Here is a 20,696-nt window from a genome sequence, read left to right on the forward strand (position 1 = left end):
ATAATGGTCAAATCCAAATTAACACACCAGTTTTCTAGACAAGCAAGGGACATTTCATTTTGTGACCCACTGGTTACTCCAGAACTTTGAGAAACACTGAATGTCATCTGTACATATGATTCTTTTCATTTCCTACCTCATTGAGGTCAGCATTCAAGATGAGAAATTAAAAAAATTCCTGCCTGGGACAAAACTGCCCTTATTATTCTTATTTTCTGCTAAAAAAGGCTGCAGTTTCAATTGGTGTTGGATTTTTAGCATAAATGTTAAGACAATGCAGCGAAATTCAGTTTTCATTCAGAAAAGCCAAACAAGCACAGGAAATGAGTTCCCTGCATCTCTGTCAATTATGAAAGCAATTAACAGGATACTTAGTTTTTACAAACTCACTCAGAACTCATCTGAGTGAAACAGAATTAGGACTATTAAAGGAAAACAGCCTAATGTCACAACTAGCTCTGCCTGTTGGAGGGGGGACTGAGTTACAGTCCCTAGCTGACTCAGACACTCACAAACCCTTAGGCGAGAGGGAACACACTCAGCAGCCTCTGTATTTCCATTCCCTGAGATATGGGAGGAACAAAGATGAGAAAAAGCATCCTACCTTTGTGATGAGAATCCTGTACTTCTCCACCAGGTGATCGTTGTTGTGACACCCTGCCAGCAGCTGCCACACCTCTCCCCTCAGGGCCTCGGGGACACCACTGCGCACCAGCGCCGACAGCGTCTTGGGCCTCACGCTCAGGTTCAGGTGCCTGGGGAGGAGAAGGCACTGTCACTACACCCAAACTGGGACAGCCAAGTACACCAGCAACTGCTGAGGTGGAACAGCAAACATGGCAACCGACAGCAATTTCAAGACAATGTTTCCAAGTGAAATCCAAGTTATGAAAAAAAATACATATTTTGAGAAGTATTTCCAAGCTATTTTCTTCATTCTCATTAAATTGAAATACACTATTCATACATAAAACATTCAACAAACCAAAACCCTCCAGAGATCACACTGTGTAAATTCCAGCTCCAAACTCCACCAAACGAGCACTGGTTTGCAGACTTGACTCCCACGCCAAGCAGGCAGGTAACCTTCTAGGTGAGGGAGGGACAGAGACAGGGAAGGAGAGCTATAAAAACCACCTCACATGGTTATCTAACTCCATGCCTGCATTAAAGCAGCCTCCACTGTACAAGCCAGTCCCAACCAAACAGTTCTTCCAGCGCTGACAGCTCATAAATTACAGCACAGCAAGTTGTAAAAGCTAAACCTACACATAATTTATGCAGTTACAGCAAGTTAAGCTGAACAGCTCATTTGTGGCTTTATACATAAAATCCCCCAAAGACACAGGCCTTAAATCAAAGAAATTACAATTTTTCTGCAGTTACGGAAAAACAAACTTCTGGGTAAAATGACCCAGGGAACTGACAGACAAGGCCAGGCAGAACATGGACTTGGGTCACGTTGATCTCATTATGACAGTGATAAACTGGTATTTAATTGTGTTTGCAACATTTAACAGGTTTGTGGAGGATAATTTGACCAGACTGGGACTCTTTGCTGCCTTTGTCCAGTCTATAGTGTGCTGACACAGGAATCTAGGGACTAGGAATGTGGACATGTAAATCAGTATTTACTGCACAGAATACAGTACCATCACCTACTCCTCCACTTTGCTTTCTCTGAAAGAAATCAGCTACAATAAAAATAATATTCACACAGTAGTGACATTTTTATCTATATACAGTCATACCTATAGACATATATTTATGGAGCATTTGTTATACCCTTGTATTATATAAGGATCTTTATATAAAATACTTGCCATATACAAAATAATCAAAGTTCTGCAAAGGCTTATAAAACTGCTTGGCCTTAATCTCAGATCAGAGTGAGCACCACATCAGTTCCAATGAACACAGCCATGAAAGCTGAGGACTAAAAGCCACACACTACTAGACTCTTCCAAAGTATTTTGAAATGAGCAAATCATGTGACTCAGCAGTTATGAAATATCAGCCAAATATTACTTAGAAATCACAAATACCAATGCATATTTAATTACTATACAAATCTAATTAGAGAATTCTAAAAGACTAGCATGAAACTACCTGAACTCTGATTTTTATGATTTGCAATCCTCTTACATTAAGAGCTGGAGGATCATTGCTTCCAAATGCGAGTTTTTAGTTAAGAAGGAAAGCCCTTTAACACATATTAAAGTTGTTGCCAGCATTAGCACAGAAGCACTCCACATCCTCTTAGAGCTGCCAAAACATTTCCAATGGGAGTCAGGTGGCTTAATTATCTTTGAGCCCTTGGAAGAATTACAAGAAAATTCAAGTTGAAAGCAACTTTCTCACAGCAGCAGATGTACAGAGCTCATCTGGTAAAGATGTTTCTCCCAGTCTAGGAGAGGGAAAAGTAAAATGTATCATGTTACCACTGCCTTTCCCTTCTTACAAATAGGTCCATTTCTATGTCCACTTTCTTCCCTAATTAGTGCAAAAGCAAACTGGAAGGAAAAGTACTTACTCAAATAGGTAGTAAGTGATTGCAGAAAATAATGCTGAATTGTTAAAATCTCCATTTAAAGAGATTCCTGGCTAAGTGGTCACATCAATAGTTTTCCTCATCTAAGCTACAGGATTTCCTCTCATCTCTGCTGTCCTACTCCTTAAATTTAAACACCATTCACCTTTGCTGTACACCCCTTGCCCTGCTCCTCACTAACAGTAGGAAGCAGAAGGCAACAATTAAAGCCAGGCTCAAAACAAAGCACGTTTGAGCTCAGTCTCATGTTGTCTGTCATCCCCTTTGTGGGGAAAAATAAAACCTGACACAAATCTGAATTTTGCAACAATCAGCATCACTTTAGAACTGCTCAGGCTGCTTCAAGACAAATAAAAGATCCCCCATCAAAGGAGGATGGTGTTGCATTAGCAATTGGACTGTCAAGAAGCACTCTTGTGGTACATTGGCATTTTCTAGGGAAAAATCAGCAGAGCTCATGTACTTCTTTCTTGGCAGGCTCTAGAGCCTTCCTTTAGATAAGGGAGGAAAAACATCTTTGCTATCCAAGTCCAAATCTCCCATATTCTAAGCTCCAGTCACCAAGACATGACAGCTGCAGGGAAAACTGGCTGTGAACTACAGCAGAATTACAAAGAGGAATGGGAGTGATCTGTGCAAAATAAAGACAAAGGAAGAGCTGTGTTTTCTTTATACTACTTAGTTTAAGTTTGCTTTACCAAAATCCCAGGGAGCTCACAGTTAAGACAGAACCACCTAAAGACGCAGTGTGAGTTTCTCTACATTAACCATGCCCTCAAAAATTAAAATATTTAGAACACCTTCTAAACAATCACAAAAGAGGAAGCCAGAGAGTAGGGGGTGTTCTGGGGATGATAGAGGACTCAATCCATACTAATCTTATCTCAACTGGCCTCTGGAAATAACAAAAGCTCCAAGCAGAACGAGCATATTCAGGATGTGACTTTGCCACTCACCACTTGGACAGCAGCTCTCCCCACGTCTCAAGAATTTTTTCTGCACACTCTTTGGAAACATCTCCAGAACCACTTAAGAGTGGTTCATCGTTGTCTGCCAACAGAACAAAGGGGACACTTCAGCCAAGGCCACAGGGAAGGCCAACAGAAAAAGTGAAAAAGCAGAAACTCAAGTCATATCCATTTCAGCTCAGAGCTGCAAGGCCACATGTTTATATACTCAGAACTAGTCCATGTTTTGGTTTAAAGGAATTTTTTAGAAGTAGAAAAAATGTTCTTGAAAATGCATTAAGTTTCAAGCTGGGCAGGTCCTGGGGCAGTTTCATCTCTCACAGATGTCCAGCTCCTCTCTTCACCAAAGCACACTGCCTGCTGATGCTTCCAAATAATACCAGCTTCTCATTTTTACTCTCAAGTCTGTTCACAGCTGCTCAGGGAGGGGCAGGAGTTACATGATAATCCCAAATTTTTAGCAGCCTCTTTTCACATTGTCCCAAATATATCACACTGGGGGCCTGGGCTGAGAAAAGCACAGACACAGAAGGGTCACATGAGGCAGGGGCTGACCCAGGAACACTGGGATACTGATTACTGAAGGCTCACAGCACTCGAGCAAGGAAAACCCCACAGTAGGCCAGATCCCATCAGTAGGCCAGATTCCAGCTGGAAAGGATCTGACATGTTTTGTAACTGCATTATTTCCCAACTGCCCTTTCTCTCAGAGCATACAAAGCACACAAACTGCCTCTTACCTTCCTCTTCATCATCCTCTGGAGGCGAAGGGATCATGGAGCCCTGTGAGCCCGACTGGGGCAAGCGAAGAGAGGGACTTGCTGTGGTTTTCCTTCTCTCCCTCTCTGACTCACTCTCTAGGCACACAACTTCATACAAGGTGTCCGAGTTATTCTTTCTGTCCTTCTGCTTTATCTAGGAAACAAGTTTCATTGTACTGAGAAAAGCCACACAAATGCCAGATCACTTCCCAAGGCTCTGCTTTCTCTCTCTGCAATAGGAGAGCTGAGGAACAATTTCCATCCCATTCTACAGCGAGGAATGTTCACACTTGCAGCACATTTGATGAATTGTGCAGGCCTCAAGTGTTGCTGCTGCTGAGATTTATATAGGATATAAATTCTTCCCTGTGAAGGTGCTGAGGCACTGGGACAGGCTGCCCAGAGGAGCTTGGGCTGCTCCATCCCTGGAAGTGTTCCAGGCCAGGCTGGACAGGGCTTGGAGCCTTGGAAGGTGTCCCTGCCCATGGCAGGGGGTGGCACTGGATGAGCTTTAAGGTCCTTCCAACCCAAACCACTCTGTGATTTTATGATTTTCCCACCATGGCAATTGCCTTCAGCAAAGCTTCCAACTCACATATCTGTGTATACATTGCTGCAGGAACACAAATTGTTGAGTCTCAAAGTCCACTCTGTGGCCCTGTTTCTCCTTGATTTTCAATTGATACCTTCCTTTCCTTTAAAGGAAGATTTTTCTTTGTGAAGTGGTTCTAGAATTTTAATACAGTTTAAGGACTTGGAACCTTTTTTTCCTAAATGAATAAAAATAGATAGCACAAAGGGAAGGTGAAGAAAAGAGGTAAATAAGATTTATAATTATACTCTACATTAAGCTCCCAGTGCTCAATTTTATCCTTTGGAGTATTAAAACCGAAGAGAAATGCATCAAAACTAAAAATGACTAAATCACTAAATGTAATCTGAGCAAATGAAATCCCTCTGCTTTCACCACTTCCGAATAAACACACACTGCCAGAGCAAGATAAGCCAATTCCACACAGCTGTATTTTTAATAGGCTAATCATGACTCCACAGAAACAGGCTTCCCTTCCAGCCTTATCAGGCACTGCATTCTATATTTGTTGCTTCCACTATGAATTTTGATAATCTTCCATTAGTAAACACTGGAAGTTGGATAACCTGACAGTGCCTGTGGAAAAAAGAATTGGCTAAGTCAAGTCACAATGCCTGTGAATTTGGTAAGACAAAAGATTCAGAATTAGCTCAGTCAGATAAGCTTCCTTTAAACTGCCAAACAGAAAAGGCACCTTTTGGAGGTTGTAGAATATTTATAGCCCAAGGGCCTCAACTGTTCAACATCTCCATGCTCCACCTCAAACATATCCTAAATACAAAGGCTGAGCTCATCCATGAAGAATTTTTCCTCCTTAAATTTTGAAGTTTCCAAAACATTTATTCATGTTTTACATAAAAAATAGGACATACACAAAAAAGAATCCTTAGTGAACCTCATCTGTGTTACTCCCCAGATCCCATTCTTTCTGAACACTTAGAGACAAGTGCAAAAAGAGTGAAGAAAAGCCTCTTGTTTAATTCAAAGCCTCTTTTAAATAAGAACACTTGTGAAGAAATCAGGACTCCAACCTTGCTTATTTTAGAGTTGCACCCAGAATTATCACACTTGGAGAGAGCATATACAGCACATTGTTATTTGCCTCTATACATTTCCTTTTCTGTAGACAAGACTTTAATTCCAGCACAATAACTTCTAAATCAGGACAATGTCAGCCACTTCAAGTACTTCATCTCTTTAGTGATTTGGACCTCCAACCTACCAGTCTTATTTTGGGACTAGGTTATTGCCTTGCACTGTTATTATGGATCCTGGACAGAAATAATCCTTCCCTTTTTAGTAGATAGGGTAAAAAATAAGCTGGAAAAAGCAGTAAAAATTTTTAACAAGTTCTAGGGATTCTTTTGTGGCTGCTTGGATTTTTTTTCCCCAGGGCAAACTCGGTGTGTGTGTGAAATCTCTGCTTCCAACCAAGTAGAAGGGGAAAAGAGACCTTCACAAACGAGAATTTCTCTCGGAATTTCAGGTGGATGTTTGCTCCTCAAAAAAAAAGTTAAAAAGAAATGTCCAATTTGTATGATAAAATAACTCCAGTGATATATCAATAGTATATCACCAGCATTACACTAAGGGCTGTTTTTTTCCCTCTTAACCCTTAATGTTACCCCATTACCCACTGTACCTTACACAACTCTCAGCAGAGCCCCAGTCTGCAGATAAATGCTCTGTCCCTTTTATTTCTGTGTGTTGGCTGGAAAATCCATAAGCCTCTCTGTAACTTTGCAGCCTCATCAAAGCTACCAGAAAAGCTATTTCTAGCTCTTTATGGGAACAGCAGATAGCCAGCAACAATCAGTGCAATAAAGCAGAGCTTTTCTGCAACTGAAGAGCATTTATTGTACCTCTTTGATTCAGGAGCAAAATGTTGCATTATGAACATTATATTAGTAAAGATTTTACCAATCATAGAGAGAAACAGCCTATTAACTGCCAATTTTATTTCTTTATTGTTTCAAGTATTACCTGCTTCAGTTTTAAGAAGAAATTCTCAGTGGAGCTGCGTTTGCTGAAGGGCCAGAACAGCCTCTCGTTCGGGGAACAGACCCTGACTTTAGTCTCCAGGATGAACCGAACAGGCTCCTGCACCTCAGTGATCACCAAATCCACAGCAGTTGTCATGAACAATACTTTATCTAGGGAGGAGAAATGAGGCAATAGTATTAAAAGAAGTATTTCAAACAAAATAATCCATAACCTCTTTCCTACATGAAAGAACAAAGGAAACTCTTCTTCAGAATTAATTTTTTCCCCCAGTTTAACATCTCCAAACCCTAGAAATTTCAAACCAGGGAAATCAGATGACTATGTATGACCCACTAGAGACTACAGCAACTGAAGTCTTCCAGCCAAGAAAATGATCTTGTTGAAGAGAATAAAAATTCTGCTTTTTCAAATCCCACTGAAGTGTATCCAAAACCTTCATTAAACATTAGAAAGGATCTATGCACTTAACTGCACAGTGCAGATCTCTTGCCATGCAGCATAATTACACTGCAGTTCTGGTTTGGTTTGAGAAGTTACTTAAGTGTTAAGTACCAGGATATTAAAGGCATCTAAAACCATCTCAGCTGTGACATTCTGAAAATTGCCTACACAGTTTGATGCTCCAAAAGGAGGCAACTGGGCTCAGTGACCTATGAGATCTCTCTGGTACTGCATGATGAATTGTGTCCTTTGGGCAGGATGGCATTCAATCCAGCAGCAGACTGTGCCCAGCAGCTGACTTTTATGACTTTGCCCAGTCAATTCCCATTAAATTCCCCAAGCTCTGGCATGCAACTGTGACAATAGATTGAAGAGATGATAATTTGGCTGACATCTCAAAAGAAGTAGTGACAGATCTGTTTCAGGACTCAAGAGAGCAATGCAGCATCAGCTATTTTTGGCTGACAGTTGGGAGTGGTTTATTTCATTTTCATAGGTACAGGAACCCTTCTGTTTTCATTGAAAACTTGGGGTGGGAAAAATCTGAACTGAGCAAAGTAGAAATTGCAGGAGCCATTTAGTGCAGTTGTCAATGGGATTCTTACAAAGCTCCAATGATGGACAAAGCACCTCCATCCTGTCCCCACACCTCCTGGTAGGACAAAGCTCTTACAAGGTATTGCTGAACAATTTTCTTCTAGTTGTCTATTTTTTTAGATTTTGATGTGGTATTTGGCATCCTCCTTCCTGAGAATATATCCCATACTGTGAAAGTCTTTTTGTGGGATTCATCTTAAGGGAAAAGAGAATTGATCCAATGCCCACTATGTAAGTCATTTCCCTGCCTAGGGATAACACTTGGCAACATTCATACCTTTAGGTGTTTCTTCATTCACAAACTGGAAGTGTGGAGACTTTTGATTCCAGCTCCCAGTGATCACATAGGATTTCCCATCAGAACTTTTACCCATGGACTCCTGGAAACAAGGTAAGTTTATGTATTTTTATTTAAATTACAGAAATCTCTACGTTATGAAGTCTCAGCCCCAAAACAGAGCTACTGCACTGGCAAGAGAAGGGCAAGTCCACGTGACAGTCTGTTCCAGAGATCACCTCTGCAGGAAAGAAGAGAGTTCCATGCAATCCTAGGTCTCCTTTGCTGATAAGACAAAAAGGCCACTTAATACTAATTGTTCTATGTGTACATGGTATGAACATCTGCCTAGTGAGACCTGCAGACCAGTAGTTTTGGAGGTGCCCATCTGACAGCAACTTTGAGCTCACAGAAGTGCAGGTGAGATCACAGCCAGTAACAATGTTATTTATCCATTAAGAACCAAAGCAATATTTTATCTCATGTTCAGCCTGTCTTCCCAAAAATGTTATTTTCTGGCAGTCCAAAGCCTGGTAAAAAGCAAAATTATTCATGTAGTATTGCACCTTTTTGAGTAATCCCTATTGTTAACAAGCATGTACTTCATAAATACTAGCAAGTTTGTTGTCACTTCACACTTGTGAAGTCAGATGATCTCTATCATTATTTTATAGATAGAAAAGTGAGTCACAAGAATAAAGCACCCACCAACTCTCAGTGTTATATTTGAAGTCTCTCAGGCCTCAATTCTTACACTGTATCTATGAAACTTTTCATGTTCAAAGCACAGAGCTTTAATATTCAGCACTTCTAAAAATAAGGTTCCATGTTTCTTATTTCAGGCCCCTGAGAACAGCCAGGACTGACTACAAAATTGAGCAACTCCTTTGCCCAAGCATCAGGTCACGTTCTCTGTAGCAGAGGGAGGGATTCAGCTCAGCTGCCCAGAGCCTCACCCTCAACAGTATGAGCTACAGCATCACTCCCCACCAACAAGTGTGCACGAGTGCCTAAATCTTTTCTGTTCCTCCTGAGATTATGCACAATCCTAACCAAAGTACTGAACGTAGTTAGCCAAAGCTCCTTACCAAATCCAGGAGGTGCATGTCCCCACTGCGAACATCCTTCCCACGGCTAAGGAGGAGGCCAAAACATCTGCAAGTGCAGACAAGGAAATTAAACTGCAAAAGTTAGACTTACTCATAGACAAACCATTAATGTTTCTTACCTAAATATTTGCTGTCACACATCACAAACAGCCCATGAATCCACTGACAAATGTCAACAAACCCTGACATTTGAAAGCAGCATCGAGCATGTCCAGCAAAACAATGTCAAGCCAATATGAGAAGTGTCAAGCAAGATTTCAGAAGTGTATTTACAATATGCTTTTACCCTGTTTACAGTAGCCTGGAAAGTTGTTCAATTATGTTTGTTTTCAAGAACAGTGTAGAACAGTCACTGCTAACAGTGGCTCCCTATCCTGCAGGACAACTTGGCCTGCAGTCTCCTGCCCTTCTTTTAGTTGGGTTTTCTTGAGACATACTTGCATAGCATTTACCCTTTGGTACAGTCAAGAATCAGCTGAAGTGTCTTTTATGGTTTAATTTCACAAGGAATTCTGGCTCACAGAGGTATATTCCACTTCATCCTCCAATTTACCACATTTGAGAGAGGTCTGCCTTTAAATCACACAAATGGAGTGTCCATGGAACAATTACTGATCTGCTGCCTCAGGGGAAAGAACACGAACAGAGAGACAAAGAATATTTTTTAAATTGATGAAATTACCTCTCAATAGCAAGTTCTTTATTAGTTGTCTGTTGGACGTAAATCACTATCTTCTTATCAATGCCTTGGCGGAGTTTGAAGCATTGCCTGTCCTTGTCCTTGGGAACTGCACTGTTAGTCACCAGGAAAGGAAAAAAATCCACCTCAGAGTGTTATTTTGTGACAGCAGGTGCACACCCAGGCCTGGGAATGGCAGAGATCCTTTACCTGTCAGCAGTTCAGTCTCTAGGGTGAGAACAGGGGATGTACACACTCACAGCCAAACATGCAGTCACACCTCATCTCCCCAGCGCGGCAGGAACGCACTGCCAGTGACCCAGGGTGACAGGGGAAGGGAGATGAGCCAACACTGGGTCAGGTGCATAAAGACTGAGATCAGACTGACTATGTGGAGCTGGAACTGAAACAGCTCTTAGCTGCACAACTTCTAGAAGCCATGTCACCATCAAAGCCTGGGCTGGCTGACACTCCCTGCACTGCTGGCACTGAGCTGACATTGGTACCAAGGCAGCAGCACTGAACTTCAGCTGCTGAATCACTGAGTGCTGCTGCCATGCTCCCACCTGCCACCCTCCCAGCTGCTGCTGCTGCAGCCAAGCCCAGGAACTATCAGCACCTTTCAGGCTCAGGCTCTGAGCTAAATAATTTTTCAGTTTCAACACCTGAGCAGTCCTTTGGAATGCTGAATAAATACTGGATTATTAAATGGGATTTGTTTATTTAATAACTACAACTTGAGATAGATGTAAATCCAAGGAAAGAAACATCTCTAGAGCTGTGGCTAGGAGCCAACATGCTCAACAAGTCAGAGTGTTTGGCAGACATGATGTGCTGAAATAAAGACACTTCAGCAATTACAGCACACTATAAATGGGTACATGAAACACCTAAGGGCAGTGTATAGCCCTTCTTTCATAAGACTTCATTAAAAATATGCACCCTTATGCCTCTTGCAGCATTCCCACAGCCTCTGCACCTTCGAAACCCATGCCCAGAGCTCTGGCTGGGAGAGCACAGCCACAATGATGCATCTCAGCTTCAGTAATTTCACTGAACACAAAACACATCGCACAGAAAAGGGTTTAAAGACAATTAAAAAAAAGCAAAACAGAAGAAGCACTTTGCAGGTAGCACCAGGTTCAGCTAGATAACCTGATAGTCCAGAGGGTTATCACTGGTTTACTTCCCAAAAATATTCATGTCTGGGATCCATTTAAACTAGATTAGGAAATTTTCAAAGAAAGGAATTTAGGGACCACCTCAGCCTCACTCTCTCTGTTCACTCACTTTCCAACAGAACCACATGATGCATGAATGAAGAATCTATACCTGAAATAACCTTTCCCATCATCTTCCTTGATTTCCAGTGAGACAGAGAAGGTGAAAATATCACTGTCTGGAGTCTGGGGGGTGGCAGTGGCTGACAGTGGGGTTTGTTTGGCAGAACGCCGGAAGGCAGTGGCAAAGCTGTACAGGATTCGGCTCACCTGCAGGTAAACAGCACCAAAGATCAGCTGAAACCTACCTGAACCTGCACTGAAGAACAGAATGAGGAGGATCTGGACAAAAATAATTCACTTTTAGCATCTAATTAACTGTTTTTCTATACTTTTTAGAAGGATTAACTATGAATTGTGCATTCTGAAAGCCATGAATTATGTCACTTCTGAAGTGCCTGAAACACTCCAGGTTAAATTTCAGGAGTAACACTGACATAAGACAAACAGCTGGAACTTACAGCCTCTTGGATTTCACAGCGGAAGACATGAATCCTGAAGAGTTCTGCATTGTAGTGGCTTTCAGTGAAAGCAAAGCAGTCACTTTCAGGGGTCCCATCGTGCCCTCGCACACAGAAAAGGATTTTATAGATTGGGTAATTTGCTATTTCTGTGTTTGTCTGAGGATCTAAAAGTCTGTTAAAATAGAGAGAGGGGAAAAAAAGCAAATTGTACCTTTAGAAGAATTGTTATCAGCCAGATATTAACTTGTGAGCTTTAACTATTTCATACCTGCTAGAGGAAGTGCATCACAAAAACTATCTGCTGTCATTTACTGCAAAATTCAACCACAACAATGATACTAAAACTGAACTGCATAAAAAAGTACAATGCAACAGACATTTCCACCGATAATTTCCCCATGGCTTTCAGGGATTAGTCTTCCAAAAGTTACACTACTATTCAGCAGTGGATAGACTCATCCCTGCTAAGCCTTGTGCATCAGACATTTTCCAGCCCTACAAACTACTCTCCAGGCTATTTCCAAAGGGTTCATCAACAACCACTCCCACTATGGCTTTGGGAACAGCTTGGATCATCATACACTGATCCTTAGACATAAAATGTCATCAAAGTATCACTTTCCCAGATTACTCTAAAACCCACTAAACGAAATCCCAAGTTGCTCAAGTCTCCTGCCAGGCAAACTGGCAGCTCCTTTGCTTTCAAAAGGAAACAAGACGAAATGCTCAGTCACAGAGTGCCCCAGGTGAGCTTCATACCTCACTGTTCCTTCAGAGACGTTAGGCACTGACAGAGTGACATCTAAAGAAATCTGGCACTGGCCTCGCAGGATGGACATCATGCGCAGAGCTTCCACCTCGCTCCGGGGAGCGTTCACCGAGGCACAGCCCAGGTAGGTGAGCTTGCTGAACACCACACTGTCCTCATCTGTCACCGGTGTGAAGGGGCTCAGATCCTCACAGTCTACGGCGAGACACAAAGTTCAGTGTGAGAAACAAGATAGCTTCATGTTTCTGCACACATCCCAAGGCTGGTACAGCAGTGGTTTTGGAAGAGAGGACAGTTCAGCATGTGTTGACTCTTGCATTACATACCCAGGCATTTACTGCACTAGGTGATTATAATGGCACAAACACCTGTACCTGAATTCTCTTCCCTTTCCCCACAAACAACAAGCTCATAAGACACCACCAGACATTCCCCCTTTTTTTTCCCTGACCTCCTTGGGATGGTTTCACTGGCAAACTCATTTCTGGTTTCTGGAGTCCTGCCACAGACACTGGGTTAATGGTAGAGGATGCTGAAGCTTCAAGGACAACAGGTTCCTCCCCATCTCCATCAGTTCTAACTTCTTCTCCATGGTCCCGGTCACCGGACTGATCTTCCATGGGTGGATCCATCAGCACGTCCTCAAGCTCTCGCCGCAGCTGCTGTTCGCTTCCATTCCCCACGATCTAAAAACCACAGACAAGAGATGGGACACAAAAAAGAGACTGTTCAAACAACTGAAAACACCCCTGAGGCACAGGGTTGTTCCTATAGCTTCTTCTGCCAGCCAAAGCAGCAGCTAACAGACTTAACCCAGTTACAACCGTAAACACAAACCGCAGTGTGCAAATTCTCACCAGCACAGCTCATATCCTCCCTACTTCAACAAATCAACAAGCTCAAAGCAGGAGTGCTCTAGCACTGGAAAAAGTGAGGAGATTACCAACTACAAAGACCAGCTTATGACAGAGAAACTTAGACATGTCCACAGTATGGCTACAATAATTCTTAGATTAGTACCCGAGAAGGACAAACATAATTAGATATGTTACATGGCTCACGGGTAAGACAGAAAGGTTTCACAGGAAGAGGAGAATCTGGAACAAGACTGTGCCACCATGCTGAGGAGAAGAACAGCACTGTTTTATTTCCTCACACATCTGCAGCCTGACTTTGTGCTCATTGAAGTCAACATGAAAGCATGAAGCAATCTAAACAGTGTGAAATCAGGTCTTAAGCTAGACAGAGAACGAAGACATTCATTTCAGGAAATTCCCAGATACTGTATCTAAGGAAACTCTTTGTCCATTCCTCTGCAATTAACAAGGAAATGGCCAATGCTTTACACGGTTTAGAAATTAAGCATGGAAATGGACTTTAAAGCATTTTACCAGATGCCATCAGCAAAGGGTATTCAATTCCAGCACTTCAGCTGCTGCTGGTTATTGCTGCTGACACCAAACCTCCACCCCAGGCGCAGATATGTGCTTCTATATCCTTACTTCTCTGTAAGTGACTTCAGACACTACATGCAAGCTAATAACATCCAAATTATGCAACGACCCCAAAAGGCAATAACCTAGTGACTGTTTTGCTACAGAACCTAAACAATAACAAAGTATCAGAGACATTTATACTCTTGAAGCCCAAGCTCAGACAGAAGGTAATTATTTTGTATGGATTAAAATACACTCCTGTGCTGTCTGGGATCATCTGACAGGAGCAGGACAGAGTCACTACCTTACTTAGCTGTACATCCACAGAAGTATCTGTAACCTGTAACCAGTTACAGGAATCCACAAATTTACATTTTCCTCCCAATAATTGTAGTATTCCATTTGCATGACCCACTGTGGATACAATGAAAAACCTTGCACAAGCATGAGGCCATCAAAGGCATAAAGCTTTTAACTATCAAGTTTATTATTCAGGTCTCTGCAGGCATTCACCAGAAAGATGATGATGATGGAAGATGCACCACGTTACTGTATGGAGTTTATGTGTTTTGCAACAAAATATAACGAGTTCATTGTAACATCCTGTCAGGCCCTTTAAAGCCTATAAAACACCCTAAAGTAACTTCCAGTTCACAGGACCTGTTCTCCATGAAACCTGAAGCTGAAATTCATTCTGGCAAAAACCTGCATCTGAAATGCTTTTGCTCACAGACATTAAACAGATTTCAGTTTGGGAAAGGAAGGTGAAAAATTCATATCCAGTAAGAATTAAATGTTGTAATGGTATTAATATAAAATGCACGTGAAAAATGTTCTACTCCACCAAGATTAAAAGCCAGAAAAGTCTGAATGATCATGTACTGTACTTGGCAAAATAATCAGCATGAATAACATATCTAGGTACTGCCCTATAAAACATTATCTTGAAAATAAAGTTTCCTAAAGATAGTAGTGACAACTAAAACACAAATCCAAGTTGTTCAGAGTGTGACAGGAAATAGGCATGTAAAGAGAAAAATAATCCTTCTCATAGATATTCTAAAACCTCATCATCAAACCTTCATTTAAAAAGCAATTTACAAGAACCTCTCCAAGAAAGCCTCAGCCCAGACTACCCTCAGAAAGAGTTCCAAAAGACACACAAGTACAGTGGTGCATTAGAGGAGCCCTGCTGTTCCCAGAGCCACAGACAGCAACTGCAGCAAACCAGCTGCCAGTGAAACAAGGCCTGAGATACAAACTCATTTCATGTCAGCTGAAGCCTTTTATGCAACCATATAAATTCACATCATGGAGACCTTGCTGCAACCCAAATCCCAGAATGGGGCAGCATGACTGAGTGCAGCAGAGCCAAGGGCAGAAGGCAAAAACGAACAAGGTGCACCTAATAAATGCTCCATGTACATTTGCCTGAGACAGAGCAAAGAAACCATTTACCCTAATCATGACTTTCTCCATTTCTCACAAAACTGAGAACTAGTTTTACTTAACCTTTAACTAGGATGCAGCAAACTCCCTTGGGAGCAACAGGGATTTATCAGAGCTGCAATTTATTCCCTGCTCCTGACGCACAGGCCTGTGCTGGGAGAGGGCTCACTGTACTGGGTGATTCAAGGGCTCCTGTTCTACACTGTGCTTCACATGCAAAGCTTTCCTATGTCCAGTCCAGTCCCATTGCCAGTGGGAAAAAGCAGACATAGAAACAATACTGGAAAGCAGAAACAGCTAACAAAGTGTATTTCTGGAAAATAATCGATGACAGTCCCTTTTTAAATGAAGCCAAATATTTCAGGACTGACAAAAAGCAAAACCACATTTATAAATTAAGACCAACTGAAGAAAAATACAGCTCCTGATTGTATTCAGGAGAAATAGTTCTCTGTCTGGACTTGTGGAAAGAAAAAAAAAACCAAACAAAACTTACATTAATTCAGTCCCCAGCATTAATACTTAAAACTGCAGCATATCAGCAGATTTGAAACAAGAGCCTCAGGCCCCATGTACACATTTCACAGCCTGTCACATTGAGCAAACACAAGCCTAAACTTCCAGCATCATCCTCAGACTGTGCTCGTTAGCAAATTAAACAGCCTCAAACTGCTTTTCTAAAGGAACAGAACACCAGGAAGAGACATCTGCTCCAGTATGAACCTGAACTCATTTTCTGCTTTTCTTAGAGGGCACATCAAAGCCAATAGGGTTTGACAAATACAAATTAACTTAGCTATAAGTACCTAAGCAATTGCTACTGCCTGAAAAATATCATCTCATTTGTTCCTCTGAAATACATAACCTCAGTTCTCATCTTGTACTGTTAACATTAATTTTTCATATACTACTGAAACACTTTTAGATATCACAGACAATACTTTTAACACACCTCTGACAACCTTCACTACTCCACTTAACTGGCTACTAAATGACTATGTGCAAGCTGAGGAAAAAAACTAGAAAGAACAAAGCCATATGCCATGGCAGAATGTCTCTTTTCTTGTAGAACACTACCAGAATTTCTGTCCCTAAGAACAGCTAGAAAGTCTTCCCATTTCCTCTGTTAAAAGTCTTCACCTCCTTGAACAGAAGGAAGGAGGTTAACAGGAAGGTCCCTATGTGGGAGAATTTAGACTGTGCACTGAGTGCTTGTTTCAGGTATAAAATTCTCACTAATCATTCAATTTGCAAACAATAACCAAGAGCACATGTTCTCAGTGCTGGAATACTGAAAGGCTCAAGGTGAATCACTTTGTTCAAGGATTGTGCTCAAGTCTTGGCACCAAATTCACAAAGAAGCTTATCTTTAAGACCTGCAAAGCTCTGTGACATTCGGTGCCAAAGCAGGGAACAGTGTAACTTCACAGCTGGTGATGGTCAGGAGGCAGCAGCACTCGTGTTCTTGCTTCCCCATCAAGAGAAACAGCACCTGTAGCCAGCATTTTATAAACCCCTTTGGAAACATACAGCAATATAAATAGCTCCCATGTGGAGCAAGAAGTGTTGCAGACTATGGCATTTCACGCTTCCAAATTTTCTTTGGAAATAACTGGATGGAATGGAAAATCTGGTTGACAGTGTCTGTCTACTGGGGTCTCAAAAGATGCTGCAGGGGGTAATTACACACACTGCCACAGAAGCATTCTCAAAGTAGGCACCACTGAGGAGGCTGTTCTGAACTGTTCAGTGTTTATAGCTGCTGGTATTTGCAGCATCTAGAAAGACAAGCTGGGCCTTTCAGCAGGTGTCACAGATTACCAGGCGCACTGCTCTAGAGATTTTCACACTTTTTACACTATCCTATGATGAGAAGTGGCAACCTTCTGCCACAACCATCAAACAGAAGTGAACATTCTTGCCAGATTAAGCGAAAGATCAATCTTGAGACTCTTAACTGAGAGAATTAGCTCGAAGCCATATGTAAAAGAAAGGAGTCACCATAAGGTCACGTCTTGTCCAGGGGTCAGAGGAAGGCAAGAAAAACAAAGAAAGCACTTGGGAGGTAAAAGCCAGATGAGCAAAAGCATCAAGAAATGTTCAATGTCTGTTACAACTGCTGCTAAGGAGAAGAGCAGCACCCAGTCCAACAGGCAGAACATGCCATTTCTTATCATCTTTAAAGACATCAATATCTTTAAAGACACAGATGCAGCAGCAGGCATCAGTCTCTTCAGCAGTGGAGCATCTCTCTCCATCTCCCAGAAAGAACATACTAACTTCACTCACACTAGGAAAGATTCAGTTTTTCAACACATTCACATGATGGAATTTGCAGTGACTACCCACTTGTGCCATGTTGCTTAAAGGCTCCTGAAATACAAATTGGGACCAAAGTTGCTTTAAGTAGCCAAAAAAAACTCACGTGGAGAGTGACAAGGGTCTCTTATCAAGCAGGACTTCGATGGGTGAGGCGACGTCAGTGACCTTCCAGTTCTCACACGCCTTCCACACAAACTTGTGTGCTCTGATTCATGCCAAGTTGTTAGTTTTAACTACACTTCTACATTTCTTAAAGAGAACATTTCACATTGGGGAAAACTTTACCTTTGAATTAACAGATACGGTCAAATCAAGTGAATGCTAATATTACTCTCTATCAGAAAGCTGTGACAAAAGCACAGTTCCAAGTTCTTGACAGTCTGTTTCAGCCTAAGCACTTCACGAAGGATTCTGCAGAGTGGGAAAAAACCCACAGGTAGTGATGGAGAGAGCTCTTACTCAAAACCTAATGGCCACCTCTGACATCAGCCATGCAGAATTTACTGGCAAAATTGATTCTTGAATAAGTTCTCCCTTCTGTCAAGTTTTCCACAATAAAGAAGTCCCTCTTTAAGCTCTCTATGGTTAGTTTGAGTTAGAAGAACAGGGAACAAACTCAGGTTATGGATTCTTACCTTCAGTCCTGTTTTTTCATCATCACTACCATTATTTGTAGATGGTGTTTCATCCCCTTGCCTGGAAACCAAGACAAAATCTTCACTGTTAAGAGTGGATACCGAGTCTGAAGAGACACTGATTTTTCCAACAGAAGCCTTGTCATCCATGACTTAAAAAGGAAGTTCGATTCATGAATGAGATTAAATATGTTATAAATGCCTGAAAAACAAAAATCATAAAAATACTTATATAAAACTTCATGCTAAAATACTCAAATGTTTCTTTTCAGAAACCTGCTGACTAGTTATAATGCACAACTCATGTGACAGCACACCTAGGGGACAACTCCTCTGCCAGTGGACACTCGTGGTCCTGCCTGGGCTTGGCTAAGCTGCACTGCTGTTACAGCTCTGGTTTCCACAGCTCACAAGAGGGAAGCTAACAAAGCTTCTTGCAGTATTTCATGGTTATGTCAGGCACCACCTTCTACACATCACACAACACAGGCCTGCAGAACATCCACTACACCTGCTGACAGCTATGGCCAGGACTGTACAGCCCGTTTACTGTCTTCACCTATGGTCATGCGAAAATTACTTCTGTAGCTATGAGAGCTCACAGCTGCACTCACGTTCTTTACCCCCAAACAGGAGTTTGATCTAACTCCTGATATTTTGTGACAAGGATGCTCTAAAATCATGGGACATAGAGCATCTCATGAATCTATGCTGAATCTTCTGTACTATAAGGAACAATAAAAGCAAAGACTTCCAAGAAGCAGGAAGAACAGCGTAGGCTGGATCAGTACCGAGAATCAGAGCCAACAGAGGATTTTAAAAGGCTGGAACTGGCACTGAGAGGCATTGGAAGCAAGGAACAAAAGGTGAAGTTCAGCTGCACACCTTGAACTCTACAGCAGATTCCCAGAATCCATGGCTTAAAACAGATGCCATGATAAAAACGGGGGATCCAATTTCCCAGAAACCCAAATATACCCTTATCACTATGGCTTGCGTACATACTCCCAACCATGACCAGACTCAAGTGCTTTTTCAGCCTCAAGTTCCACCTCCCATCTGGTGGAGACTGTCCCACCGTGGCTTCCAGCAGCGCAGCCGAAGAGCAGAGCCCTGGCACAGGCACCGCGGCTCAGGCTCATCACATTCCTCTCGAACCCAGAACAATGCACCCGAAATAGCAACGCCTGCTTTTATTTCTATCACTGCCCTTCCCTCCACAGCCACCAATGCAGCATGAAATCTGCCAGGAGGACAGTTTTTTGCCCCCTCTGGGTTATTTTTAGCTGATTACCGATGGAGTCGCTTCGTGGTCCTGAAACATGTTTCACTGGACAATGGAAGCAGAGCATGAGAGGAAGAATGGATGTGGTTTGTTCATGAATGACAACACACCTGTGATTATATGGGTTATATCCTAAAGGTAGGGCAAAGTTCTTATTTTTGAAGATGATTTTGTTTCAAGAATTCATATTCAAATGTTTCATATTAAAACATTTCTTCACAGAAGTTCCCTGTTACACCATGTAACACACAGATACCTGAAAACATCTAAATCAAATACCTTGAAACGCAGACTAAAAATAAGCTTCAAACACTAACCACCCCTTTGGCTTTACTGTTTTCATTCAAACAGAGCAAACTCATCTGCCACCCTGACAGCAAAGAGCAGGCTTTGATCACAAGCAGCTGGAAAGACCATCTAGGCAAGGATCAATCTAGCACTTTATTTTGGCAGCCTGTCTGTCTTGAAGTGCTAATTTCACCTATTTCCCAAGTCTCTCAATCTGACACCTTTCACCACCACTGCCCTCACTCCAGTAACCAACATGACCTGCTTCTGCACACTGCTGGTTTGTGTGTCATGGTGTAAACAAGCCCCACTGGCTGCTGGGGCACAGCTGGCCCAGCCTGACCCCACAGCAGTGTCACAACACACAATTGCCACAGCATAAGATCCCAGTCAACCCGACTTTGCCAAGTTACAGTGAGAAAAAGCCTCACTGAAATTACACAAGGTAGGAGAGCACAGGAAAGGGGACAATGCAGCGGGTGAGTGTAAGGAGCTTTTGTTTGTTTGTGAGGTAGGAGCAAGCAAAGCTCAATTGCCCAACTGCACCAGAACCACCACAGAGGCTCATCGGATTAATGCTCAAACAGTCAAGGTGCAATGTAGTCTTAAGGTACCGAAACATTGCCCAAAGTTAACCAGAATTCCTATATCCTCACAGTTTGCTTGTGTTTTATTTCCTCCATTCCATACAGATTAACACACCAATCACTTTACCCGAATCAGAAAACTGACAGTGGCAGAATTACCACCAGAAAGCCTACGAGCTCATTACAGTATGGGCACACATCA

The 20,696-nt window shown here is 42.1% G+C and overlaps 1 protein-coding gene across 1 annotated transcript; it reads right to left on the reverse strand.

Moving 5' to 3' along the window:
• Nucleotides 1–604: 604 nt before the first annotated feature.
• Nucleotides 605–18,533, reverse strand: LOC103807740 (rab GTPase-activating protein 1; the record flags this gene model as incomplete). The annotated part of the gene is made up of 12 exons (XM_009080485.1): nucleotides 18,335–18,533; nucleotides 12,944–13,178; nucleotides 12,483–12,687; nucleotides 11,721–11,895; nucleotides 11,312–11,469; nucleotides 9,983–10,093; nucleotides 9,280–9,346; nucleotides 8,192–8,294; nucleotides 6,856–7,025; nucleotides 4,260–4,434; nucleotides 3,508–3,601; nucleotides 605–755 (listed from the first exon to the last, which is right to left on the reverse strand). Coding segments are annotated over exons 1-12 (1,794 nt in total), but the record flags the coding sequence as incomplete, so codon positions are not given.
• Between the last annotated feature and the right edge of the window lie 2,163 nt (nucleotides 18,534–20,696).

The sequence above is a fragment of the Acanthisitta chloris genome, unplaced genomic scaffold (assembly GCF_000695815.1).
Source record: "Acanthisitta chloris isolate BGI_N310 unplaced genomic scaffold, ASM69581v1 scaffold40338, whole genome shotgun sequence".
Lineage (NCBI taxonomy): Eukaryota > Metazoa > Chordata > Aves > Passeriformes > Acanthisittidae > Acanthisitta > Acanthisitta chloris.